At 46.0% G+C, this 25,362-nt stretch overlaps 1 protein-coding gene across 4 annotated transcripts in view; it reads right to left on the bottom strand.

Annotated features, from left to right (window-relative positions):
• The window catches only part of RXRG (retinoid X receptor gamma), a 110,602-nt gene that overhangs the window by 15,978 nt on the left and 69,262 nt on the right, over nucleotides 1-25,362 (bottom strand). For all 4 annotated transcript variants that reach the window (XM_074960940.1, XM_074960941.1, XM_074960942.1 and 1 more), the window contains exons 2-4: nucleotides 18,154-18,410; nucleotides 6,157-6,301; nucleotides 5,221-5,400 (exon numbers count right to left, since the gene is read on the bottom strand). In XM_074960940.1, coding sequence (XP_074817041.1) covers nucleotides 5,221-5,400; nucleotides 6,157-6,301; nucleotides 18,154-18,410 — 582 coding nt within the window. The remainder of the gene's footprint in view (nucleotides 1-5,220; nucleotides 5,401-6,156; nucleotides 6,302-18,153; nucleotides 18,411-25,362) is intronic.

Genomic DNA, 25,362 nt, shown 5'->3' with positions numbered 1-25,362 from the left:
CGGATCAGCCCCGATGGGCTCTGAAGGGCAGCAAGGATAACGCTAACCAACCAATCATGCTGTTTGCGAGTGTATTACTGCCATTGTGAAGCCTGCACAGTCCCTGCTACAGTGGTATCCAGTTCTAACATACCTAGTCATGCCCTGAGCAGGAAATGGGCTATGCTGTAAGTCACGCCCTTGATACCAGTGTCGCAGAGTCACAGCAATTAAGGCCAGAAGGGATGACCGGATCACATGCTCTGACCTCCTGTATATCACAGGCCACCAACACCACCCAGCCCCTGCACACTACACCCCACAACTGAAATGAGACCAGAGTGGTAGAGCTGGTCAGTGGTGGAAGGTCACTCTATCCTTCTACTCAGTCAAAGGGAGAGAAGAGGCAAGTGTCACAGGATCTATCAGGCCTTCTCCACCCCCAGGCTGGAGCCATCAGTGCCCTGACACACTCCACCCAAGGAAAATCCACTCAGACCCGGTGACCAGCAACACAATCTTCCAGAGAAGGAAATACTGACCAGTCCAGAACCAGCAGGCCAGATAAGAATGCAGTGTCAGGGCTGGGTGAGACTGGGTGAGAGGATTTGCTCCTCAGAGTTAACCCAGAACCCAGGTCCAGGCTAGGGCCTTGCCCTAAGCACTGCAGCTAAGCTCTTGTATTTTGAAAGATAATTTTTCCCTCTTTGCTTAAAGGTGCAGACAGATGAATCCTGAATTGCGGTTTCTGTCCATAGACTGATGCCAAGCGTCCCCTGCCCCAAGTCAGTGGCCAGAGTTTGCCAACAAAGGTGGGGAACGGCTGCAATACCACATGTGGCCCTGCAGGGGGCACTACAGAGCAGCCCTGCCTGCTCCGGGAGGATAACAACAGGTTTGAAACGGCCAGGGTTGTACGGCACCCACCTACCTATTTGTGCGGTGTTGTATAAATACCAGCTGGCTCTGTCTTTTCCCTACACCAGGAGAGACCTGTGAAGCTGGCTGGCTGTTCATGCCTGCTTTAAAAGGGAATATGGTTCTGAAGGTAGGGGTGGAGAACACTCAAGATCTCTATCAAGCATTCTTACAACTACAATACCCACCTGCTGAAGTGAAGAAACAGATTGACAGAGCCAGAAGAGTACCCAGAAGTTACCTACTACAGGACAGGCCCAACAAAGAAAATAACAGAACGCCGCTAGCCATCACCTTCAGCCCCCAACTAAAACCTCTCCAGCACATCATCAAGTATCTGCAACCTATCCTGAAGGACGACCCATCACTCTCACAGATCTTGGGAGACAGGCCAGTCCTTGCCTACAGACAGCCCCCCAACCTGAAGCAAATACTCACCAGCAACCACACACCACCCAACAGAACCACTAACCCAGGAACCTATCCTTGCAACAAAGCTCGTTGCCAACTGTGTCCACATATCTATTCAGGGGACACCATCATAGGGCCTAATCCCATAAGCCACACTATCAGAGGCTCGTTCACCTGCACATCTACCAATGTGATATATGCCATCATGTGCCAGCAATGCCCCTCTGCCATGTACATTGGCCAAACTGGACAGTCTCTACGTAAAAGAATAAATGGACACAAATCAGACGTCAAGAATTATAACATTCAAAAACCAGTCAGAGAACACTTCAATCTCTTTGGTCACTCGATTACAGACCTAAAAGTGGCAATTCTTCAACAAAAAAACTTCAGAAACAGACTCCAAGGAGAGACTGCTGAATTGGAATTAATTTGCAAACTGGATACAATTAACTTAGGCTTGAATAAAGACTGGGAGTGGATGGGTCATTACACAAAGTAAAACTATTTCCCCATGTTTATTCCCCTCCCTCCCACACCACTGTTCCTCAGACATTCTTGTCAACTGCTGGAAATGGCCCACCTTGATTATCACTACAAAAGGTTTCTCCCCCTTCCCCGCTCTCCTGCTGGTAATAGCTTACCTTACCTGATCGCTCTCGTTACAGTTTGTATGGTAACACCCATTGTTTCATGTTCTCTATGTATATAAACCTCCCCACTGTATTTTCCACAGTATGCATCCGATGAAGTGAGCTGTAGCTCATGAAAGCTTATGCTCAAATAAATGTGTTAATCTCTAAGGTGCCACAAGTCCTCCTTTTCTTTTTGTAGATACAGACTAACACGGCTGCTACTCTGAAACCTTTGAAAGGAGAGTCACTGGAGCAGAACTCTGCTCTGGCGGCTCAGCAGAGCTGGGGAAGTGCACACAGCCTCAGTCGCTTTGCTGAAGTGGAAGGATGCTACTCCTGAGCTATTTGCATCCCCAAGTATCTCCACACATGGGCTCTGGGCTGGAGAAGAAAGGGAGTCCTTTGAAACTATAGCAACAGGGTTCTCACCAAAAACAATGGAAAGGGACAAGGAGAACAAAATGCAGGCGCTCACGGGGCCAGATCTCAGCTGGGCTGAGCTGTGCGGCTCATTGCGTCGTTCCAGCTGGAAGCGGCTCAGCTCGGTGCTCTGACAGCAGCTATTTTTGTAGATAGAGCATGAAGAGTCATCAGACATTTGTGCTCTCGCAGTGTGCAGACGCAGGAAAGGGCAGCATGCTCCTGTCGCCCCGTGCTCAGACGCCCAACAGTCTGCAACCGCTGTTTGCTTAGAGTATGCAGCGGAGAGTAACCGTATGTACCCGTGAGCACAAATACAGGCCTCCTAGCTTTGCAGGTACGGGCTTTGTCCCCACAGTGCACCTGTACAAGGCTGCAATGCTGGCTGAAAGGTCAACATAGTGTGCATTGCGACTGGCTAAGAGCCTGATCCAAAGCCCAGTGAAGTCTATGGGAATCTTTGCACTGACTTCAACGGGCTTTGGAACAAGCCCTCTATTAACATTCCTGACTCATGGCCAGATTGTGCCCAGCTGCCTGCATGGCCGTGCAAGGGTGAAGAAGCAGGTGCATGAATTCTCCTCCGTCTTGTGCTTCTGCCCAGCGCCCTAGCCCAGCGGTTCCAGCACTGCTTGCGGCACAGGGGCTGCTCCCTCCTAGCTCTGCCTGCAGCACAAGGCTCCCCCTGAGGAGGAGAGAAGGGAGGGCTGGCTCAGCACACATGGAGAGGGGATGTGACACCTCCTGGAGGGGTGGAGCAATGGCCACGCTGCCCCTGCACAAACGTGCGACTGGCCTAGCTGCACCTCCCTTTACAGGGCTTGTCTGAGACACAGCCACCATCACTGCACCCACTGGCTGCCTGCTTCTCTCCATAACTGCTCCAATCAGCCACGGGACACTCACTAATCTCCCAGACGGCCTGACTGGGTAACTCCCTGCCCCATTGACTCAGTGCCCGGCAATTGGATTTCTGCTTTGCACATTTCCCCTTTCCTGCCTATTTGAGCTGGTCTTTGCATAATTAATTCCCTGCCTAATTACTTGACACACTCACCTCATAATTAATGTGTTCCTTAGTTGATCATGCCCCGCATTAGCGGAGCTCTGCCTGCCTGACTGATTCTGCATAACTGGTTTTCAGCCTGCTTCGTTGACAGGAAGCCACCGCTTCATGGTTTCTCTACCTGGGCGATCGGTGCTGAGTCATAGGGGCGATGAACCAATCTGACCAATGTCCACAATGCCCTGGACTCTCTCACATCCTCTGCTGCACTGCCCACTTCTCCTCCCACCCCCCTCCCAGCTTTACTCCTCCCTTTGGCCCTATCTCCCCATCTCATTCCCCTTCCCTACCACTCCCCATCCCACCTCCAAACCCTCCTTCACCTCCAGTATCACCTGACTCAGCCTAGCTGCCCCCTCCAGCGGTTCCCACCTCTCACACACTTTCCCTCTGCCCCACTGGCGCCTGCCTTGGCAACCTGACCCACGTCCCTGCCCTCCCTCCATCCCTCTTGCCCCCTCTGGAACGCTCACTCCATCTCAGATGAGATCACAGTCACCCATGAGCTTTTCATCTCCTGCTCCTTGGTACTCACCGAACCCCTGCAGCAGGAGTCTCCAGCCACGACCCCACCTTTTCTCACATCCCAAGTTGACCCCCAGGAACGGTGGGCTTCTCTCCCAACATGATATTCTAATCCCTTCCCACTCCTCCTCATCTGAACTCCATTGGACCCTCCTTCCCCACCCCAATTCTTTCCCACCACTTAGCTCTTCCCCTCCCCTCCTCACCATCTCCCTCAATGACCACACCCTGCCTCCTCACCCTGTGACCGTCCACACAGATTATCTTCCCCCCTCCCTAAAATGGCCCCTCCTGACCTTGTCCTCGTCCTCATTAAACACCACTCCCTCCCTCTCTGATAGTGAGAACCAGGGCTGGAGGACAAGACGAACATTGGGAAAGTCACAGGGCGCTTGAACCTGAGACATCAGCGCAGTGTGTGAAAGGAAAGGCCTAGCACAGTCTCATTACCTGCAAGCCAATTTCTACATGTAGAGCAGCCTAAGGGCTGATCTAACATAGGCCTCTGAGAAATGGCTGGGGCATGCAGAGCCAGCGCAACTTATGTGGCATGTGCTCAGTGCCTGATCCACAGAGGATTCGAGTCGTCTTGCTACAGTTCCCACCTCGTGGCCATAGGTCCAGATCCTCAAAGGTATTTAGGCACCTAACTCTGAAAGGATGCCCCCATGGGAGTTAGGCACCTAAACACCTTCAGGCTCTGGGGTTTAGTCCTTTAGCACTAGCTGCAGAGACTCCTGTTTTATCTCTAATTCTCCCTGGTAATGACTAAACTGATGGTTGTTGCAGACACATACTAGGGGAGGAAACCCTCGGTGATGGGTTTCCACTGTGTGTGGGTCTGCTGAGAGGAATCCCTCAGGGCATGAAGCTGTGATGAACCCTGTTATAGATTTTAGATGCCTCTGGGAGGCCACTGTCTACCTTTCTGGAAAGGAGAGAGCTTGGGTTGCTATGAGAATTAGAACCAGCCAAGGGCTGACACAGCCATGGAGCAGTATGAGAGGACGCTCTGCCTGAACCTTTGGAGCAGAACTGGGACCCGTAGCTCCACGTCCGAGAGGAGGCTGTGCTTTGGGTGCCTGCGCAGCTAGGGGCTGAGGAAAGGGTGGGTCCTCACACTGTCTATGAAGCTCTCCTGAAATACCAGCGGCCGCTGTCTGGAATCCCACAAGTCCTGGAAGGTAATGAGGGGTCCACGTCTTCCTCACACTAACACCCAGCATATGTATTTATACACCCACCCCGGTGTCTATTACTACCTACCTTCTCTCTTCATACCCATAGCCAGGCACTTCTGATAGCGGCAGTACTGGCAGCGGTTGCGCTGACGCTTGTCTATTAGACAGTCTTTGTTATCGCGGCATGTGTAGATAAGGTCCTTTCTTATCGTCCTCTTGAAGAACCCTTTACAGCCTTCACAGCTGTACACCCCGTAGTGCTTCCCTGAGAACACGAGGAGAAGAAGTCACAGATCAACGTACTGTCTTTTTCCCTTAGTCAGAGGTGCCCTTTAAATAAGACTGATGGGGGAGGAGTTTGGACTGGCTCTACCGATGCAGTTTTGGAGACTTGCTTTTTCGTCCTGACTTTGAGTGGCAGCAGAAATGCTTTTTGCTGGTCTCGGCCTAGTCCCCGTTTGTGCACATCACAAAACCAGCACAGAAACGGGCAGCGTTCAGCATACTTAGCGAGGCCAAGAGAGACCCTGGATTGGACTAGCTGGGCTATTGCAGACTGCAGTGGAGGCGCATTAGTACAAATTGTACAGAGTCTCATCCTGGAAAAATAGCGAGTGCTGCAGGCCAGGACTCAGGTGCAGTGACAGGGATGGGTGGGAGGGAGACAGGACTGGGGGCAGAAATGGTCTGGGATACTTCCCACCAGGATTGAGGTGCATTGGTACAATGCCCGCTAGGGGCCCAGAACAGGAAGAGCAGCGTGTGCTAGAGGGCTCGGTAGTGAGGTGCCTTGGTAAAACAATAATGCTACTACTCAGGGGCAAGGTGCATTGACAGAGCTATGTGCAGGAAATTTGCAAAATAAATCGGGTCGTGTTATTTGTGGCATCAGTATTTTCTAGCAAGATCCCTCAGCAAACCTCGTTAGTGTTGCTTCTTATGCAAATTTCTCATCAAGGCCCAGGGAAGGCTCGCTTTGCTTAAAGCTGCTCCACTGAAATAGTGAATCGGAATCATGTACCTGATGATCTGTCCCCGCAGATTGCACAGATGTGTTTGGCCAGGGACCCTGGGCTAGTGGAGGGATAATTCATGTTTCCAATCCCTGGGAGGCCTGGCAGGGGCTTAATGTCTTCAGAGCTGCTGACATTGTTCATGACATTGAGCTAGAAAAAGAAAGAGAGACAAGCCTGTATTATGGTTATTTAAGATTCACATTGCAGTAGTGTCCAAAGATCTAAACATTGTGCTAGGGGCTGTCCAGATACATCTCAGGACATATTTTCAGTTAGACCTGGTTGGCCTCTCTCCTGGAAAAGTGTTTTTGTTACAAAACAGTCTTTTATTTAATAAAAAGGTTTAAAAAGAAAAAGATCATTGTTGCAATTTTTCATGAAAAGTTTAGGGAATTTTGATGAGAGCTGTCTGGAGGACACCAATTCCATTTGGCGGCAATTTTCAAGGTTTCGAAATGTCGTTTGTTCCTCACGAGGAACGAAAACAAAACCTTCGGGATATTTTCAATTCAGGAAAGTTTTTGGGGTCAAGGGCTCCAATCACAGCACAGCACAAACAGGTGCTTGGGACATGGGGCAGAGGGAGACCCACATGCCAAGCCACTGCTCTGCCTGATTCAGAGCCCAGTTCTACATCCTGGATCACTCTGACTCAAACATCTGAATCTGATCTGCCCATACCCCAGCCTCTGGGTTATAGAGTGAGACTTTGGTTACATCTACACTACCATGATAAGTCAACCTAAGTTACTCCAGCTACGTGTCTACACCACACTAGGTCGACGGGAGATGCTCTCCCATTGCCTTACCTTCATCTTCTCGTTCCTGGTGGAGTACTGGAGTCGACCGGAGAGCATTCTGCTGTCGATTTAGCGGGTCTTCACTAGACCCACTAAAATCAACCCTTGGTGCATCGATCGCAGCAGCGTCGATCCCGCGGTAGTATAGACATAGCCTCTGTCTTTCCACTCAGAAATGACCACACTCACCAGATTGCCCTGGACCCAAAAAACCTTCCAGAGGAAAACTTAGCAGAAACAAATTCCTCGCCAGGGAATTTTTTCAGCTTCAATGTAATAGTGTATTTCAACCAAATGAAATTGGGTCAAAAATGTTCCAGCCAGCTCTCCTTTTTATTGACATTTCAAACTTCTTCATACATCAACAACAAGGTTTTTGATACACCAATTTTTACACCATTTTAAATGCCATTTTCTCATACAAAAATTTGAAATAATATTTGATTAAAAAAGTGAGAATATTTTTTTAAAAAAAATTGAAACAAGGCTCCATTTTGAACAATGCTTGAAAATAAAAACCCTCTGAATTTTTTCATGAAATTAGTTCAACTTTTGACCCACTCTAGCCTGCACCTTGAAGAAATAAAAGCAAAACAACATACATTTACACATGCACCCCCCTTTAAGAAGTTAATGATCTTGTCAGTGTTGCCCCACCTGCCAAGTGGTGGAGGGTCTGGGGTTATGCAGGTCAGCTTCCAGTGGAGGAGAAATTGGCAAACGGAATTCAGGCCTAGCTTAAGCGTAACTTGCTTTATTTACATATATACACCAATCCTGGAACAGAGGTGGTCCGAAACAGCATGCAGGCAATGGATAACTCCAAAGCACAGGAGTCTTTGGAGCCATGGTTTTGGTTTGGTCCATTATAGAGATGAAGGGTCATTTGCAAAATTTAGCTCCAAATTCAAACACCCCTAGAGTGTTTGGATGTGCAGGTTTGATTCCTGATTGTGCCCAGCTCTGCTTTCTATCTCAGTCATTTTCCCCCCAGTTCCTGTGAAGTTTGTTATTGTCAGGCTGCTTTTAACTCAGCTCAGGTCAGCTCCCAGACTACTGCACTGGGCAGCACAGCATGGGGAGGAGGTGACCAGCCCTCTGTGGAGAAAGAAGTGGTTTGGGACTATTGAGAAAAGCTGGACGAGCACAAGTCCATGCGGCCGGATGCGCTGCATCCGAGAGTGCTAAAGGAGTTGGCGGATGTGATTGCAGAGCCATTGGCCATTATCTTTGAAAACTCACAGCGATCCGGGGAAGTCCTGGACGACTGGAAAAAGGCTAATGTAGTGCCCATCTTTAAAAAAATGGAAGGAGGAGGATCCTGGGAACTACAGGCCAGTCAGCCTCACCTCGGTCCCTGGAAAAATCATGGAGCAGGTTCTCAAGGAATCAATTCTGAAGCACTTAGAGGAGAGGAAAGTGATCAGGAACAGTCAGCATGGATTCACCAAGGGCAAGTCATGCCTGACTAATCTAATTGCCTTCTATGACGAGATAACTGGCTCTGTGGATGAGGGAAAAGTGGTGGACGTGTTGTCCTTGACTTTAGCAAAGCTTTTGACATGGTCTCCCACAGTATTCTTGCCAGCAAGTTAAAGAAGTATGGGCTGGATGAATGGACCATAAGGTGGATAGAAAGTTGGCTAGACTGTCGGGCTCAATGGATAGTGATCAATGGCTCCATGTCTAGTTGGCAGCCGGTATCAAGTGGAGTGCCCCAAGGGTCGGTCCTGGGGCCGGTTTTGTTCAATATCTTCATAAATGATCTGGAGGATGGTGTGGATTGCATCCTCAGCAAGTTTGCAGATGACACTAAACTGGGAGGAGAGGTAGATACGCTGAAGGGTAGGGATAGGATACAGAGGGATCTAGACAAATTAGAGATTGGGCCAAAAGAAATCTGATGAGGTTCAACAAGGACAAGTGCAGAGTCCTGCACTTAAGAGGAAAGAATCCAATGCACCGCTACAGACTAGGGACCAAATGGCTCGGCAGCAGTTCTGCAGAAAAGGACCTAGGGGTTACAGTGGACGAGAAGCTGGATATGAGTCAACAGTGTGCCCTTGTTGCCAAGAAGGCCAATGGCATTTTGGGATGTATATGTAGGGGCATTGTCAGCAGATCGAGGGACATGATCGTTCCCCTCTATTCGACATTGGTGAGGCTTCATCTGGAGTACTGTGTCCAGTTTTGGGCCCCACACTACAAGAAGGATGTGGAAAAATTGGAAAGAGTCCAGCGGAGGGCAACAAAAATGATTAGGGGACTGGAACACATGAGTTATGAGGAGAGGCTGAGGGAACTGGGATTGTTTAGTCTGCGGAAGAGAAGAATGAGGGGGGATTTGATAGCTGCTTTCAACTACCTGAAAGGGGGTTCCAAAGAGGATGGATCTGGACTGTTCTCAGTGGGAGCTGATGACAGAACAAGGAGTAATGGTCTCAAGTTGCAGTGGGGGAGGTTTAGGTGGGATATTAGGAAAAACTTTTTCACTAGGAGGATGGTAAAGCACTGAAATGGGTTACCTAGGGAGGTGGTGGAATCTCCTTCCTTTGAGGTTTTTAAGGTCAGGCTTGACAAAGCCCTGGCTGGGATGATTTAGTTGGGGATTGGTCCTGCTTTGAGCAGGGGGTTGGACTCGATGACCTCCTGAGGTCCCTTCCAACCCTGAGAGTCTATGATTCTATGAACTCTAGAGCTGCTGAAATGGACTTTTCTTCTTTTAGAGAAAATGCTTTGAGCATGTCTGAATCCTCCTCTTGTTATGGCTCAGCTCAGTTTGAAACATCAGTAGTTGGGAAGACCTTTTCCAGGCTGCAGAGCCATAGCACTTTCATACTGAGAACATAGCATGACAGCCAGTTTACATCCTTCAGTGGATGGGCACACTTTGGATCTATGAATTAACACAGGATAAAGCTCTAGCATGTGTTCTGTCACTTGTGATGTCCCTATGTTCTCTCACTGTGCTCTAAACCTGAATTGGTGGCTATGGCAGTGCTTCAGCTTGCAGCAGATGAGTTTGGGGAATGCACCCCCCGGGCTGGCAGGTCATCTGGGTAAAATGCGTCAAGCATCCATAGCCTCCGTATCCACGAGACCCAAGCACGGGCGAATGGCAGACTTGTACGCTCCAATCATGAACCCCTCCTCTTGCAATATCTGCAGGACTTGTTCAGAGACACAGGTGTCTCTCGCATCCCTCCAGGGCTTTCCGAAGGGGGCTTGGAGCAGCCGGCCTGCTCTCTTCTGAGTGCGCTGCCTGCTGCGTCTAGAGAGCTTTCCTTTGTGCAGGTCAGAGTGCACATTCCAGGCAGGGTTCAAGAAGGAAAATGACAAGCTGCCACAGGAGCAGATCAGCACATGTGCAAGCTCCAGGCAAGCAAGCAGACATGAGTGATAATCCGACATACCAGAGGCAAGAGAATTCCCGTTTCTAACACTACACATATGACAGCAGCATGGACACCGTTCTGTAGCTGGAATTTAAATCCTGACTCCAAGAGCATCTTAGCATTTAGGAAACTGGCTAAGCGTTTGCTGCTTACAGTTTTAAACGCTAATGGCTTAGCACTGAAGCATTTTATCCATCAGACAATCAGAGCATTAATTGCTCAGTGGCTGATGGATTTCCAGTCCATAATGATGGTGATTTGTGAATAAAATGCCCTTTCTGTGAAAGTTCCCTTCTTAAACCAAAACCATTTTCAAATCCCAATTTTTTTTTACCGGTTTTCAAAGATGAAGAACATTTTTCAGTTTTGTCAACGTTTTTCCAGTTTTCATTGAAAAATTTAAAATAATTTACCCTAGTTTTTGAAAACTAAAAGTTTTCCAGGGTTTTGGTTTTTAAGAACATAAGAATGGTCCTCCTGAGTCAGACTAAAGGTCCATCTAGCCCAATATCCTCTCTTCCGACAGTGGCCAGTGCCAGGTGCCCCACAGGGAATGAACAGAACAGGTAATCATCAAGTGATCCATCCCGCATCACTCATTCCCAGCTTCTGGCAAACAGAGGCTAGGGACACCATTCCTGCCCATCCTGGCTAATGGCCATTGATGGACCTATCCTCCATGAATTTATCTAGTTCTTTCTTGAACTCTGTTATGGTCTTGGCCTTCACAACATCCTCTGGCAAGGAGTTCCACAGGTTTACTGTGCATTGTGTGAAGAAATACTTCCTTTTATTTGTTTTAAACCTGCTGCCTATTAATTTCATTTGGTGACCCCTAGTTCTTGTGTTATGAGAAGTAGTAAACAATACTTCCTTATCTACTTTCTCTACATCAGTCACGATTTTATAGAGCTCAATCATATCTCCGCTTAGCCGTCTCTTTTCTAAGCTGAAAAGTCCCAGTTTTATTAATCTATCCTCATACAGAATCCATTCCATACCCCTAATAATTTTTGTTGCCCTTTTCTGAACCTTTTCCAATTCCAATATATCTTTTTTGAGATGGGGTGATCACATCTGCACACAGTATTCAAGATGTGGGCATACCATGGATTTATATAGAGGCAACATGATATTTTCTGTCCTATTATCTATCCTTTTCTTAATTATTCCCAGCATTCTGTTAGCTTTTTTGACTGCCGCTGCACATTGAGTGGATGTTTTCAGAGAACTATCCACAATGACTCCAAGATCTCCTTCTTGAGTGGTAACAGCTAATTTAGACTCCATCATTTTATATATATAGTTGGGATTATGCTTTCCAATGTGTATTACTTTGCATTTATCAACATTAAATTTAATCTGCCATTTTGTTGCCCAGTCACCCAGTTCTGAGAGATTCTTTTGTAGCTCTTCACAGTCTGCCTGGGCCTTAACGATCTTTAGTAATTTTATATCATCTGCAAATTTTGCCACCTCACTGTTTACCCCTTTTTCCAGATCATTTATGAATATGTTGACTAGGACCGGTCCCAGAACAGATCCCTGGAGGACACCACTATTTACCTCTCTCCATTCTGAAAACTGACCATTTATACCTACCCTTCGTTTCCTATCTTTTAACCAGTTACCAACCCATGAGAGCACCTTCCCTCTTATCCCGTGGCAGCTTACTTTGCCTAAGAGCCTTTGGTGAGGGACCTTGTCAAAGGCTTTCTGAAAATCTAAGTACACTATATCCACTGGTTCCCCTTGGTCCACATGCTTGTTGACCCCCTCAAAGACCAACAAAAACTAAACGAAAAATGATTAAAAATGGAATGTTCCTCGTGAAAATTTCTGTGTTGTGAAAAAGTCATTTTTCATTGAAAAAAATGGGCTTTTCATGCCCTTGGTCAATTTTGAACCATCACTGCACATTGCATTGTCAGATGTGCCTGCCCCCACCATAAATGAGGACTGAAGCACAATCCTGTTTGTGACTGTGGAAATGGACTGCAAACTTTTGAACACCTCATCAAGCAATGTTTCAAGCAGTGATAGCCCTGCGATACTTTTGCCATCCAATCCACGTCACCCAAGGCAATCAATTAGATCACCAACCTAGACTTGACGATCTGACATTGCTGTTTTAAGGAGTGAAGGAGAAGACTGGAAAAAGGCTGGCTGAAATTCTTTGACCACCCCTGTTCCCAAGAAACATTCTGCCTGACAGAGGACTCGCCCCCATGAATGGACGGTAATAAACCGAAGTGTGCTGAGCCCTAACCTCATTCAAAAAGTGGAAAGAACAAGAGAACCTCCCTTGGTGGCTTTCTCCCACCAGGACACTGAACAGAGAGGAATTCTTTAGGTTTTTAAATGTTATGTGGAGGTGGGTATCATGATTTTTTCCCCTCTCTTTGGCTGCACTCATAGATCACAACAGCAGCAAAGGGCGAGGGTAGGTTTTAGCCATCGATGTCTTTGGAGCTTGGTTCCTGCATTTTAAGTGCAATGATGTGTGATATTTGGGACAACTGCTTGAACCCAAATCCATTAGCAGCCTGCCTGCTGAATCCCTGAAGTCCAGCTGTCTCATTCTGTTAGCGGGAACACAAGTGAAGTGCGCTCTTCGGAGTTGCTAACTCAACATGACAGGTTAGATCTGCTGCCCTGATCAGAGAAGCTGCTTCTGGATTTATCCTAGGCGCTGAAGGAAAGGACTCAAGCTCCCATTCTTTTTCCCCCTGTGTAATAAAGTTTGACAGTAGCTCTGCCCCAGTAAAGTAACAGCAGCAACTTTCATCCTGAAATATCCTACTGTAAAATATAATCATTCACCTGTCACTGAAATGCAGCCACATCTGGGGTGCAGGCCAGCAGCTGGTTAAGAATGCAAGGCTATACAAGTATTTAGGTCAGTAAGTGAAGAAGACTTCTACTTGAAATTACAGAAGAAATTTAGGCAAGCAGGATGAAATTAACCTGGTTGCAATTCGACCAAGACACTATGGCTAACATGCTTATGGGTGGAACAATGTTTTCATGGGCTTCCAAATTCAAAGTGTGGGGCAGTAGGAAACATAGGTCTGGAGTGTCCCCATTCCTGCACACTGGTTTCCACTCACACAAAGTGTCCACCTTAACCCATACCACCATCTTGCTTTTCCTGAGGTCCTTGATGGCTCTGCCCCTCCCCTCAACCCCACCTCCAGTTCCAGCTGGATGTCTGGCCTTTCATGGCGGTAACTGTCAAAAATGGCTCTCCTGGCCCTTCCAACATGTCTCACCCCGGGCCACGCATCAGGCAGGCAGCTGTGTGTGCAGATCCAAAGCAGTGTCCAGTCACTTCCCCCCATTCCTTGGCAATAGCTGGAGCGAGCTGAAGTTCAAGAGGAGATGTGACAGCTTTCCCCACCACTAGCTGTCCCTCTGATGCATCCTCTGCCTGTCCCGCCTCATGCCAACAAACCCCTTGGGTGGAATTCTCCCCCCTACTGTAGAGTAGGTCTGGAAGAATCCCTGGATGCCACAACCCTTCTGAAAGGCACTATGGAACTTCCAAGAACCTCAAGCGATCAGGACCTTCATTCCACAGCTCATCCCAAAGGTGTACGGAAACCTTTGGCAGCTTTAAATCAGCATTGCTGCAATAGGAATGGCACCGAGCTGGCTCAGCAGTGTCAAGGATCTGGCCCCAGATGTTTATATTCTAACACTTGGATGCTATTGTTAGGAGTAGAGCTAGTTTTTGTTTTTTGTTTTTTTTTCTGAAGGGAAAATGCAGAAATGTCACCGTTGGGTGCCTTTCCAGGCTTGACAGAACAATTTCATATTTTTCTGATTTTTTTAAATTTTAATATGGACTAAATTCCTAATATTCCCTTTCCCCTCAATTTTTTGCCTCCCCCTTCCCCCCTCTGTAATAGAATGAATAATATCCAGGTTCGCTTCTTTTTCCCCACTTTTTCATTTGTTCTCTTGCCATTCTGTCGCTGTTCACAAATTGAGGCCGTTTTGAAAAAGCGACAGAGCCACAAAAGGAAAAAAGAACCCCAGATATATTTCACCCCGCTGCATTCCGCAGGAGAGAAGGGGGAAAGAATATATTTCAATTTTTACATTTTGATTAACGACATTTAAAATAAAACTGAAGTCTGGGGTTTGGAAAATGGCCATTTTTTATTGGGGGAGGGGAGGGAGAGTTTTGACATAAAAGATTCCAAGTAGCTCATGTTACAAGCACTTAAAATTTTGCATTTCTGTAGTAATTTGCATTTGAGGATCTCAAAACCCTATAGAACAATCTCATCCAACTTGTCCTTGCTTCTCTGTAGTCATAGTCCCTGAACCACCTCCCTCAGGAACCCTTTCTACCACCTGCTTTCTCTTACACTTACAGACATTTACCTAATATGCAGCCTAAGCTTCCCTTTTAGTTTCAGGCCATTAGCCTTTGTCCTGCCATCATCTGAGCATAATTCTCTTTTTCCATTTATGGAAAAAGCTATTTATACATGGTTATCCTGTCCGGCCCCAGAGTCCTCTCTTTTCTGGACTATATAAATATAGCTTCCTCAGTCTTAGCCTCTTGAATCTTTATATTATTTTCCACTCCCTTATTTTTAGTTGTTCCACACACACACAATATTCTAGCAGAGGTCCCACCAAGGATGAGGTGAGACACACAACTGCCCTCTCAATTTTTACATGTGATTCTACTGTGGCCTCGTGGCTAGGATGCTGAGACTTTGGAGACCTGGGTTCTAATCCTGGCTCTGCCACTGAGTAACCTTAGACATGTCACTTTATTGCTGTGGGCCTCAGTTTCCCCATCTGTAAAATTGCGACAATGATACCGACTTCCTTCATCAAGTGCTTTGAGATCTATGGATGAAAAATACAGTGCAGGATCTAGGTATGATTATACAGCCAAGAATGCAGTGGGGGTTCAGATAACACCCTGGGAAGAAGCTTACAGTTATGATCCTTGTTTCAGTGACAGTGCTTAAAGTCACACAGTGGCATCAGTGGCCCAACCAGGACTGTGACCCAAGAGTCCTGCCTCTCCACCCCTCCACTAACAACTTAACAAAACTCCCTTTGCCAGGCTGATGAGACGGAGCAGGGTGCAGCTGCATAACTACAGGGACTGAGAGCTGGCAGCATTGGCAAAGCGCTGCAGAAAGTGACCCAGGACAGGCTGCAGTCAGGGATAAAGAAGTATATCACTGAAAGACACCAGAGGACTTAAACCTTCCTTGTAAGGAACTGTGGGGCTGTGGAAATGGTGTGTAGGTGACAGGACTGTGGAAATGGTGCGTGCATCAAAAACCCCAGCTGCTTAACAAATTTCTTCCCCAAGGTGTTAGGGGCCCTCTGGGGACTGCTCTGTGCTAGACTGTCCTTGGCTCTGGGACAAGTGTGTCTTAAGGAGGGTAGGCAAGGAGCCAGGTCCCAGAGCCAAGAGCAGCTGCAGTCTCTGCATGCAAAAGAGGGCAGAAGCTGCTCTCTCCTAGCTATTGGGGGCGAGGGGCACAAATCAGCTAAAGATGCGGCCCCCTTAGTGTAAGGCCACTAGGCCTGATTCTCCACAGCACTGCTCTAGCACACTGATGTCATGCCGTCAAGATCAACAGAGTAACACCAGCATGTCACTGGGGAAGTGCTCAGAGAACGAGGCCCATTCTCTTCAGCAGTGTTAATCCTCATTTCCCCTGATCTGAGGCAGAATCCCCCCTGCAGCTGTCGGGGATACACGACGCCGTGGAGATGAATGAGGTGTTACTGGTGTTCCTTCAGGATGGCGTGCACAACTCGCCACTTGTGAGTGACAAGGCCGTTCCAAACACAGGCTAATAAAACGCATAAACTGTGCCCAAGCCATGTCCTCGCTCTCCCCCCCCACCCCCGCCCCAGTCCTCAATCCAGCAAAGCACTTAAGCATGTGCTTAGCCTCATTGAAGTCAGTGGAACCAGAGATGGGGGGGCAAAAAGAGAGGAACTTAAGCGTATATCCCAGTACAAGGCCACTTGTGCCCAGCTGTGCCTTTCCTACTGCTGATATTTTGTGCACAGAAGCCTCATAGCAGCTGCTTGCCTGGGAGAATGTGCAACCGGCAGGTAAATTTAATGCTCACTTGTGTCACTCAGCAGCATTTCTCTCCCTCTGCAGTGGCTGGTTCTCTGGGATTGCTCCCTCATGACCTGTCCCTGGTGCTGAATATTAACCCCAGGCTAACTCCAGCCAGTCATTTTCACTTATGCAAAATACCCTGGACCCAGTTCTCAGTTACTCTGTTCCTGCACTTAGGGCAGAGATGGAGGGTCTCTGAGCCACCTCGTATTCTGAACCTATGTGCGCATGTGATCCCTGGTGTAAATTAGAGGTGCCTCAGGGCTGCTGGAATTTACACTGTTTCCCATGACTTCCTATAGGCCCTGGGAAGCAGAGAATAACCACAGAGCACTGCACTGCCACTACACGACCAATCTACCCCTACGCCAGGGGCCAGGACTCAGTGCTGGTGTGGAGCCCTTAGGCCAGCTCTGAGGATCGGGAGCCCTTAGGCCAGGGAGGTCCCCTGCACTGGGATTTTCTCAGGGGAGTGTTGATGGTCCCTTTATACTGCCAGAGTGGCCTAATGGGGCCTTAGTGTAACTGGGAATCAGACCCACCATTGTTGGCATTAAGTTGGGATGCCCAGTTATCACATGGGGTATTTCAGTCCACTCTTGGGCTGTCTTCACTGGCATCGAAACATCTTCCAAGCCAATACAAAGTGCCCCTGGCCGCACCAGAAAACATCTCTTGTCATCTCAGCATAGTTACAGGGATGCCATCAAGGAGTATAGGCCGGAAATGGACAATTGGTTTTTAAATAATAGGGTTCACACAAAGCTTAGCATGATAACAAATCAGCAACACCCACATACTTTATCATGGCTGCCATTAAGCCTCTCACCTGCCAGTTTTAGCCAGGGCATTTAGTTAACAATGGACTGAACAAAGCAATCACAAGCATGCTGTAGGGTATGATCCAGCCAGGGCCAATTATAGGCACATAACTAAAACAGGTTGAAAAAATCGGAAAAAAAACTTTGCAAAATAAAAATCCTATTTTTTTATTTGAATTTGAAATTTCTATGACAATTTTTCATCGGTGTTGCAAATTGTGACTATAATTGACTGTCACTCACTAAACAGTATTATTAAACTCAAAGACAAGCTGAAGCCATATGCAGTACGCAGCATGTAAGGAAATTAAAGCTGGGCAAAAGTTTTCCAACAAATAGTTTATCAAACAAAAAATGCAGTTTTGGTCAACCCAAAACTAGTCGCAAATTTGACACAAATAGTTTTGGCCAGCCCCAAAATGGCCAGAGGAGGAGAAGATTCTGTTAATCTTTTACCCCTCCTCTGTGACCAAGAAGCCCAGGGGTTAGCGCTCTCAGCTGGGGTGTAGGCGACCCAGATTCTCAGCCCCCTGCTGGAACAAACCTGAAACAGACTTTTCTGATTCCCAAAAGAATTCAGATTTGATTCAACCCAAACTTTTTTTTTTCCCCCTCTCCATTTTTTTGGAGTTGCCACCAAACTGAAAAAATCAATTATTCACCCAGCTCTAAATTAAAATAGAAAAGGGCCCATTCTCTCTGTCCATATTAATGGGAGTTATTTAGGAACAATCAGAGGGCCTCTTTAGGTCAGATCCTTGTAAATGGCTAAACAACATGCACAGCTGAAAACTAAGTGTTCAAACTCCGTCATTCATCCCAGAAATATAATGAGCCATAGCAAAAGGACAGAGTTGCTGGTACCCACCTGAGGGCTGGTGTGCGCAACAAAATTCATGCCGGGAGGTGAAGACAGGGAAACGGAATGAGATCCAATGGACGAAGTGATGACTCTGTATGGCGAGCCTAGCGCATTCGCAGGCGACCCTGTTGTGTTCATTGGAGATGTAAGAACTCTGGCACTCACTGGAGCCTCCATGTAGCTAGGATGGCCATCCACTGAATTTCCTGGGGAAAAGCTTGATGACGAACTCACCGACATAGAACTGGTGTGAACAGGGGAATCTAAAAGCACAGGAGAAATACCTTAGTTTTTAAAGGGAAGGGGAAGGTAAAACAGACCAATATCTTCTCCATGTCAGTCATACTCTGGATCACCCTGTCAGACTGTCTGCAGTGGCTCATGAGCATGAGTGCCAGCCTCAGGGCAGACTGCCACAAACCAGGCCACAAACCCCAAATTGGTTGTGAGTTCTATACTTCGATTTCACCAACCAGGTATCGAGAGTGAAAGCCACAAGCACTCTAACAGCCTTTATAATGGAGTCACAGACAGTCCCCTTGGGTACGCCAATCTGCTTTGCCACCCAGATGAGCCTGCCTTTGTCATAGATGGACCCTTACACCAAAAATCACAAAAATATTCAGGATCAGTCACTTACCCCGGGTCAATTTACCTCAAATCTCATGCCAAAGACAATACCGGTAGCCAATCCGATAGTAAACTAACAAAAGATTTATTAACTAAACCCTGGTCTACACTACAAAATTACTTCAGTATTACTACATCGCTCAGGGGTGTGAATAATCCACTCCCGAGCGATGCAGTTACACTGACCTAAGCACCCATGTAGACAGCACTAGGTTGGTGGGAGAGCTTCTCCTGCCAACATAACTACCACCTCTTGCAGAGGTGGAGTTATTAAGCCAATGGGAGAGCTCTCTCCCGTCGGCTTAGAGCGTCTTCATCAGATGCGCTACAGCGCTGCAGCTGTAAACGTCTAGTGTCGACCTGCCTGAAGAAAAGAAACAAGACAGTTATTTACAAGGGTTAAAGCAGGTAAATATATACTCACAAATGAGTTACAGTCTTAGGTTTCAAACACTGATAGAAGCTGCTGTAATGTGCAAGCTCTCTTTGTTCTTTAGAGCTAACCCAAGCTACACTGCTGGGGATCCCTTGCTTCTCCTTAGACTCCTACCCTCTCCCTAGAAGTCCAAAGTGCACAGGGATCTTTGCTTATGTCAGGAATCTTTTCCTCTCAGAGTCCAAACAGCATAATGGTAGCAATTTTTCTTGCCAGGGATTTTTATCCCCTTCCCCCAGAGCTCAAGCTGATGGGACAAGGGTTTGTGCAGGTCTCCACTTCTTGGGTGTTGGAGGAGCAATCAACAAAGTCTTTTGTCCACTGTTCCGGGATGACTTGTCTGATGTCTATGGGCCTTCTTTTGCTAGGCAGGAGGCGACACCTCTTGTGGTAAGCTAGTATCTCACCCTCGGTAAGGCTTCTCTCCTGACTGGAGGGGTTTGCACTTTCAAAACAAACACTTTTGTAGTTACAGAGCAAAACACTTAAATATTACCTTAGAGCATGGGATACTGATATTCCAAGTGAGATTAATGCAGGCAGCAACTCACAAGCTGTTCATAAGTCGAAACACCAAACACATTTCTATAAAGCCAATGCCCATTTTAAAAACGCTAACACACAGGTGAGCCAGACTGGTTTCCAGCTATGCGTTTGTCAGTGTTTAATAAGGCCTGTGCATGAGCTGGCACCTGGTCTGCCAGCATCACACACCCGTGGCAGTGTATACAGAAAGGAAGGAGGAGCTGCACTGGTTGAGACCATTGGGGCATTTTGTCTGGTATCTCATCTGGCCTCCCACCATACCAGACCACACCACTGACCCATCTAGTCTTGCATTTCACCTCTCCTCAACCAAGAGCAGATTGTTGATCCTTCTAATCAGCATCTTGCCCCCTGCAATTCCACATCAGATCACTGGCATCTCACCTCCTGTCATAGATCAGACCCTTGACCCATCTAGTCTGTATCTTGCCTCCTATAATACTGTTTGGGTCATTTGTCCATTTAGTTTGTTATCAAAATGCTCCAGTTTCAAGAGTTATTTCAGGCTCTTAATACAACCTTTGCTTTGACTATTGTGTTGGAAGATATGCTAAGATAATCAGTGCACAAAAATCCAGAATTGAAAACTCACACCAGTTTGCAAATTATATATCAATATCCTCTTCTGTTGAATGAATGCGGTACTGATAAAAGCTCTTTGGTTGACATCTCAAGCTAAATCAGTGCAATGGATTCTGGGTAAGTTTTCGAGTTACAGTACTTACAGTACCGAGATACTTTTCAGACTTTCAGTGTACCTTCATTTTTCTGCATTTAAAACTAGAACAAGTCAGCCGTGTTCCTCTAAATCCAACTGAACAACACAAAAAACAATAAATGGATCTCTCTAAGCTGAACATTTTTAGAAAGTGTGCCATGTTTGGAAGAGGCTGAGTGATTGGAGAACAGAAGGAATGAGTTAGACAACAGTCAAGGGCCTGTCTCCTGAGGGGAAAGCGTTCTTACTTGGAAACCATTAGGAAACAGGACATTTTCCTTATAATTTCTCTTCCAGCTGAAGAATCACTATATCCCCCTGTGAGTAGATTGAGCAAGAAAAAAGTGAAGTGACTCCCTTAAGGTCACATAGGACATTGGTAGCAGAGCTCAGATGAGAACACACAAATCCTGTTTTTCATGCGTTGGCTCTACCTATTAATCAAGACCACCTCTCTTTGCCTTGAAGGCTTCTGTTGTTGTCATTGTATCCTTTCGGTATGTGTTCCTTTCCCACTGGGAAAATTGATCCAAAAAGCAAAAGTAAGAATTGACAAAGACCTTTTCCCCTCCCTGTGCAGAATTAAATCTGAAATGGGTTGATAACGGCAAAATCCAGTCCTCCTTGACTCTGACAAATGTCTTTAATGTTATTCAGGAAGCTGACCTTTTCCCATCTTTATTGTGCAACTTCCCTCTGAATCAGATTTGATTGTTACTTCAGGTAAAATAACAAACACTGTCACATAAACAATTTTGCAGCAATGTTAAAAGAAGAAAAGCTGCCTTACTTGCAAAGCCAATAGAAACCAACAGTCATGCTCTACACCGGTGGCTCTCAACCTTTCCAGACTACTGTACCCCTTTCAGGAGGCTGATTTGTCTTGCATACCCCACTTTTCACCTTACTTGAAAACAACTTGCTGACAAAATCAGACATAAAAATACAAAAGTGTCACAGCACACTATCATTGACAAATTGCTGACTCTCTCATTTTTACCATATAATTATAAAATAAATCAACTGGAATATAAATACTGTATTTACATTTCAGTGTATCGTATATAAAGCTGTATAAACAAGTCATTGTATGAAATGTTAGTTTGTACTGACTTCGCTAGTGGTTTTTATGTAGCCTGTTGTAAAACTAGGCAAATATCTAGATAAGCTGATGTACCCCCTGGAAGACCTCTGCGTACCCCCAGGGGTACATGTACCCCTGATTGAGAACCACAATGCCAGCCATAGACAATCAGTTGTGACGACCTTTCTTCTATGCACCGTCACCTCTCCATTCAGAGTGGAATACTCTAGGCATGAGGGTTCTGCTTTGAGAAACCAACAGAAGAAATACCACTCCTCTGAAAGGTTAATGGTAGGTAATGCAGACCACAGATGGGCCAGCTAGATCAGAAAACATTAAAGATGGAAAATCAGATAGCAAATCTAAGGCTACTCGTGCGGCGAAAAGAAATGACCACACATTGTGAGATAAGAGTTCAGTCCCAAGCCTTACTACAGATTTCCTGTGTGACCTTGGGCAAGCTCATTTCACCTCTCTGGGCCTTGTTATCCCCAGCTGGCAGATAGGGACAATAATGCTTAACTATGCCTTACGAGGTTACTGGGAGGCTTAATTCATTAATGTGCATTAAAAGTATTGAGAGTCTCACTGCTATAGGAAATGATTATATTGGTCTGATAAAATCATGAAATCTATCTATCCATCCATCCATCCAGGTACTTATACAGCCACCATCATTGCAGTATCTGAACTCCTCGCAAACACCAGTGAATTTATCTTCACAACGTTCCTGTCAGCTAGAGAAGTATTATTGTTCCTTAGGCATATATAACAAACTGAGGCACAGGAAGACTAATGACTTGTCTACATAGGGAAACTGACTGGAACAGCTCTTCCAGAATAGCTCCCTTTGTGGACTCTCTATTTCTGAATAAAAGTCATTTTATTCCAAAATAATTAGTGTGCTTCCAAAGGGGAGTAATTATTTTGGAATAAAATCACTTCTATTCTGGAATAGAGTGGTCATACAAGCATCTATTCTACCATAGGTTATTCCAATCCATTTCCCCACGTAGACAAGCCCTAAGATCACATAGGAAGGCTCTAGGAAAGCCATGAATTGAATCCAGGCCTCCAGAAATGCGAGTCCAGTGCCTTAACCACAAGACCAACCTTCCTCCCTTTCATCCAAAACATTTACAAATCAGTTTATACACAGTAAAGCTCTGAACATCCTTCACAACTCCCACCCATAAATTGTTTTGTTAGGTAAGTGAGACATGGGATGTGCCAGGTCTGAGGACAGTGAGGGGACAAAATATCTAATATCCTACACTGCAAACACAGATGCACTGCCACTGTTCTTGTCTCTAAGCATGTCTAGATCTGCCATTGATCAAACTGAAAATGGCAATGGGGAAGATCCCAGGTCCAATGTCGCTAACTCCTGCTAAGACAAAAGACAGAATACAAATACGTATTTCATGGATCAGGGAGGATTTCTGGGGAAAACGAGATTAAAGTGGACCTCACTCTATTGGCTGAAGAAATTGAAGATGGAAAATTTAGGGGTAATTGTCAAGTTAGATGACCCTACCAAGGGGATAAACTTCCTGGTGGTCATGCACAAACAATGCACATTAGAGCTGTGACAGTGCCTAAATCCACAAGACCAGAACAGAGCGGTCAAGCAAAAGAATTACATTTGATAAGGTAACAAAATTGGCTGATGCATCCTGGGTGCCGGACGGCAGACAAAACTGGACAAAAAAAGCTCACTGCTAACCACAGTTAATACTCCACATGTAGAGTTGGTTGTACTTGTTCAAAGTAAATGGGCTGGATTGTTATAGAAAAAGGCTGTGTTTTCCACCCAAAGAATAAAAATTGTGAAAAAATTGTTAACGTCTTCTAAATTTTTTGGTCTCCCCCAACATTTTCTGCAACAATTTTTATCCAAAATGGTATTGAAATTTTGCATTTATAAAAAAAAATGGTTTTCAGAAAATAAAAAAGAAACATTTATAAGGATTTCAGTAACTGTTTTTATAGCATTTCTTAGTTTAGTTTTTGAACCCAGTGAAATGGAAACGATTAAAAAAATGACAACGTTTAAAACAAAAACCATTTAGATCATCTCTACCCACAAGGGAGGTATGGATGCACCTGCTCATTCCTCAGTATTCATTCATCCTCAGAAGTGTTTCAAAAAGAAAACGGACTAAAGACACACTGAGCTCTATGGGCTACAGCCATTAGGGATGACAGGCATTGGTGCTGAGAGCTGTGGAAGAGGAAATGCTCTGGAGTGACAAAAGGGAAGAACGGCCCCCGGTACTTTGTGCACCTTTTCAAGCATGCGCTTTGTGTAACGTTTATCTGCAGAAGAGCATAACAGCAGCACAGACCCCACTGTGTATCTGTGGTCAGGAGATATTTTGCAGACAGTGTTGCCACCTCTCACAAATTTATCAAGGGTGTCACTTTTTTTTTTTTGAAGTCTCCCAGAGTTCTGTGGGTATGGGGGAATCTCAGCTTTCATGAAAGACCCAAAAAATTATTACAACATTTGTGGGTTGTTTTTTTAAATTCCAGCTCATGGAGTCATGTTCATATGTGAGAATCTCCGCGTGCACTGCTTAAAAAAAAAAAAACTTTCTAGCTCTCCTGACTGGAGAAAAGCTTGAAAACATGAACCCTACAGATTCAAAATCCAGAAGGCAAATTAAAAAAAAAAAAAAAGTTTTAAAAATCTCATGATGTTGGGCGACTGACTCATGAGTTGGCAATACGGCATGCCATTAAATGTCTCCGTGTGTGTGTGTGAGCACCCATATAGGTGGCTGCCTTCAGAGAACGAGAGAAAAGGGGGTCAAGTTAGATCCAGCCAAATGCATCATCAGAGCAACTATGGTAACTTCCAACTTCTCTTTACGTATATATCTATCTTCTTACTATATGTTCCATTCTATGCATCCGATGAAGTGGGCTGTAGCCCCCGAAAGCTTATGCTCTAATAAATGTGTTAGTCTCTAAGGTGCCACAAGGACTCCTGTTCTTTTTGAGGATAAATATGTTAGTCACGTGCCTCAGCGGTGGCTCTCGAGCCCAACCCTGCAGACACAGCAGCACTCACTAAGAGGAGGCCACCAGGGAATCATGTAGAGCTAGATAAGTTGTCAGGGATGTTGATTTTACCTCTCCACATTCACACCGCACCTTGCAGGCATTTTGTCACCACTGAGATCTCCTTCTGAAAGTGTCAGTGTTTCAAATCAGACACCCAGCAAGATGTTACCTTGACCCAGATGAAAAAACTGATTGCCAATGCAGGCACACACACACTGGCGTAATATGATCTAAATAAAGAGGCGATCGTTACGGTGGGCACAGAAAGAACTGGCGGTTGCTACTACTGCAAAACACCACTGGCTTTCCATTTATGTCCAAGTCTCTCCCATCCATGGAAATACAACTGTGCACAGCTTGAAAAGAACAGTGTGAAACAGCGGTCTGCTGGGCGGGGGGAAATAGCGGTGTGGGGGAGAAAATTCACAGTGGAATTTTAGCACAAGCCTTTTAAAGCAGTCATGGACAAAAAAAAGTACCAAAAACCACCAGCTGACCAAAGAATGGTATTGCGCTTGCGGAAGTATGACCCTGTGGTTAAACACAGAGCAAGAACGGATATAGCAGATGGTTTGTGTCAGGGTTTGACACTATGAAACACTCGTTCGAGCCCCATGTATTTTCCTGAAGATGAGCTCTGTGTAAGCTGGAAAGCGTGACTCTCTCACCAACAGAAGTTGGTCCAATGAAAGATATTACCTCCCCTGCCTTGTCTCTCTCATATCCTGGGAC

The sequence above is a fragment of the Natator depressus genome, chromosome 8, assembly GCF_965152275.1.
Source record: "Natator depressus isolate rNatDep1 chromosome 8, rNatDep2.hap1, whole genome shotgun sequence".
NCBI lineage: Eukaryota > Metazoa > Chordata > Testudines > Cheloniidae > Natator > Natator depressus.
Note: the sequence above shows the minus strand (reverse complement) of the source record. Positions and strands in the feature narration are given on the sequence as shown.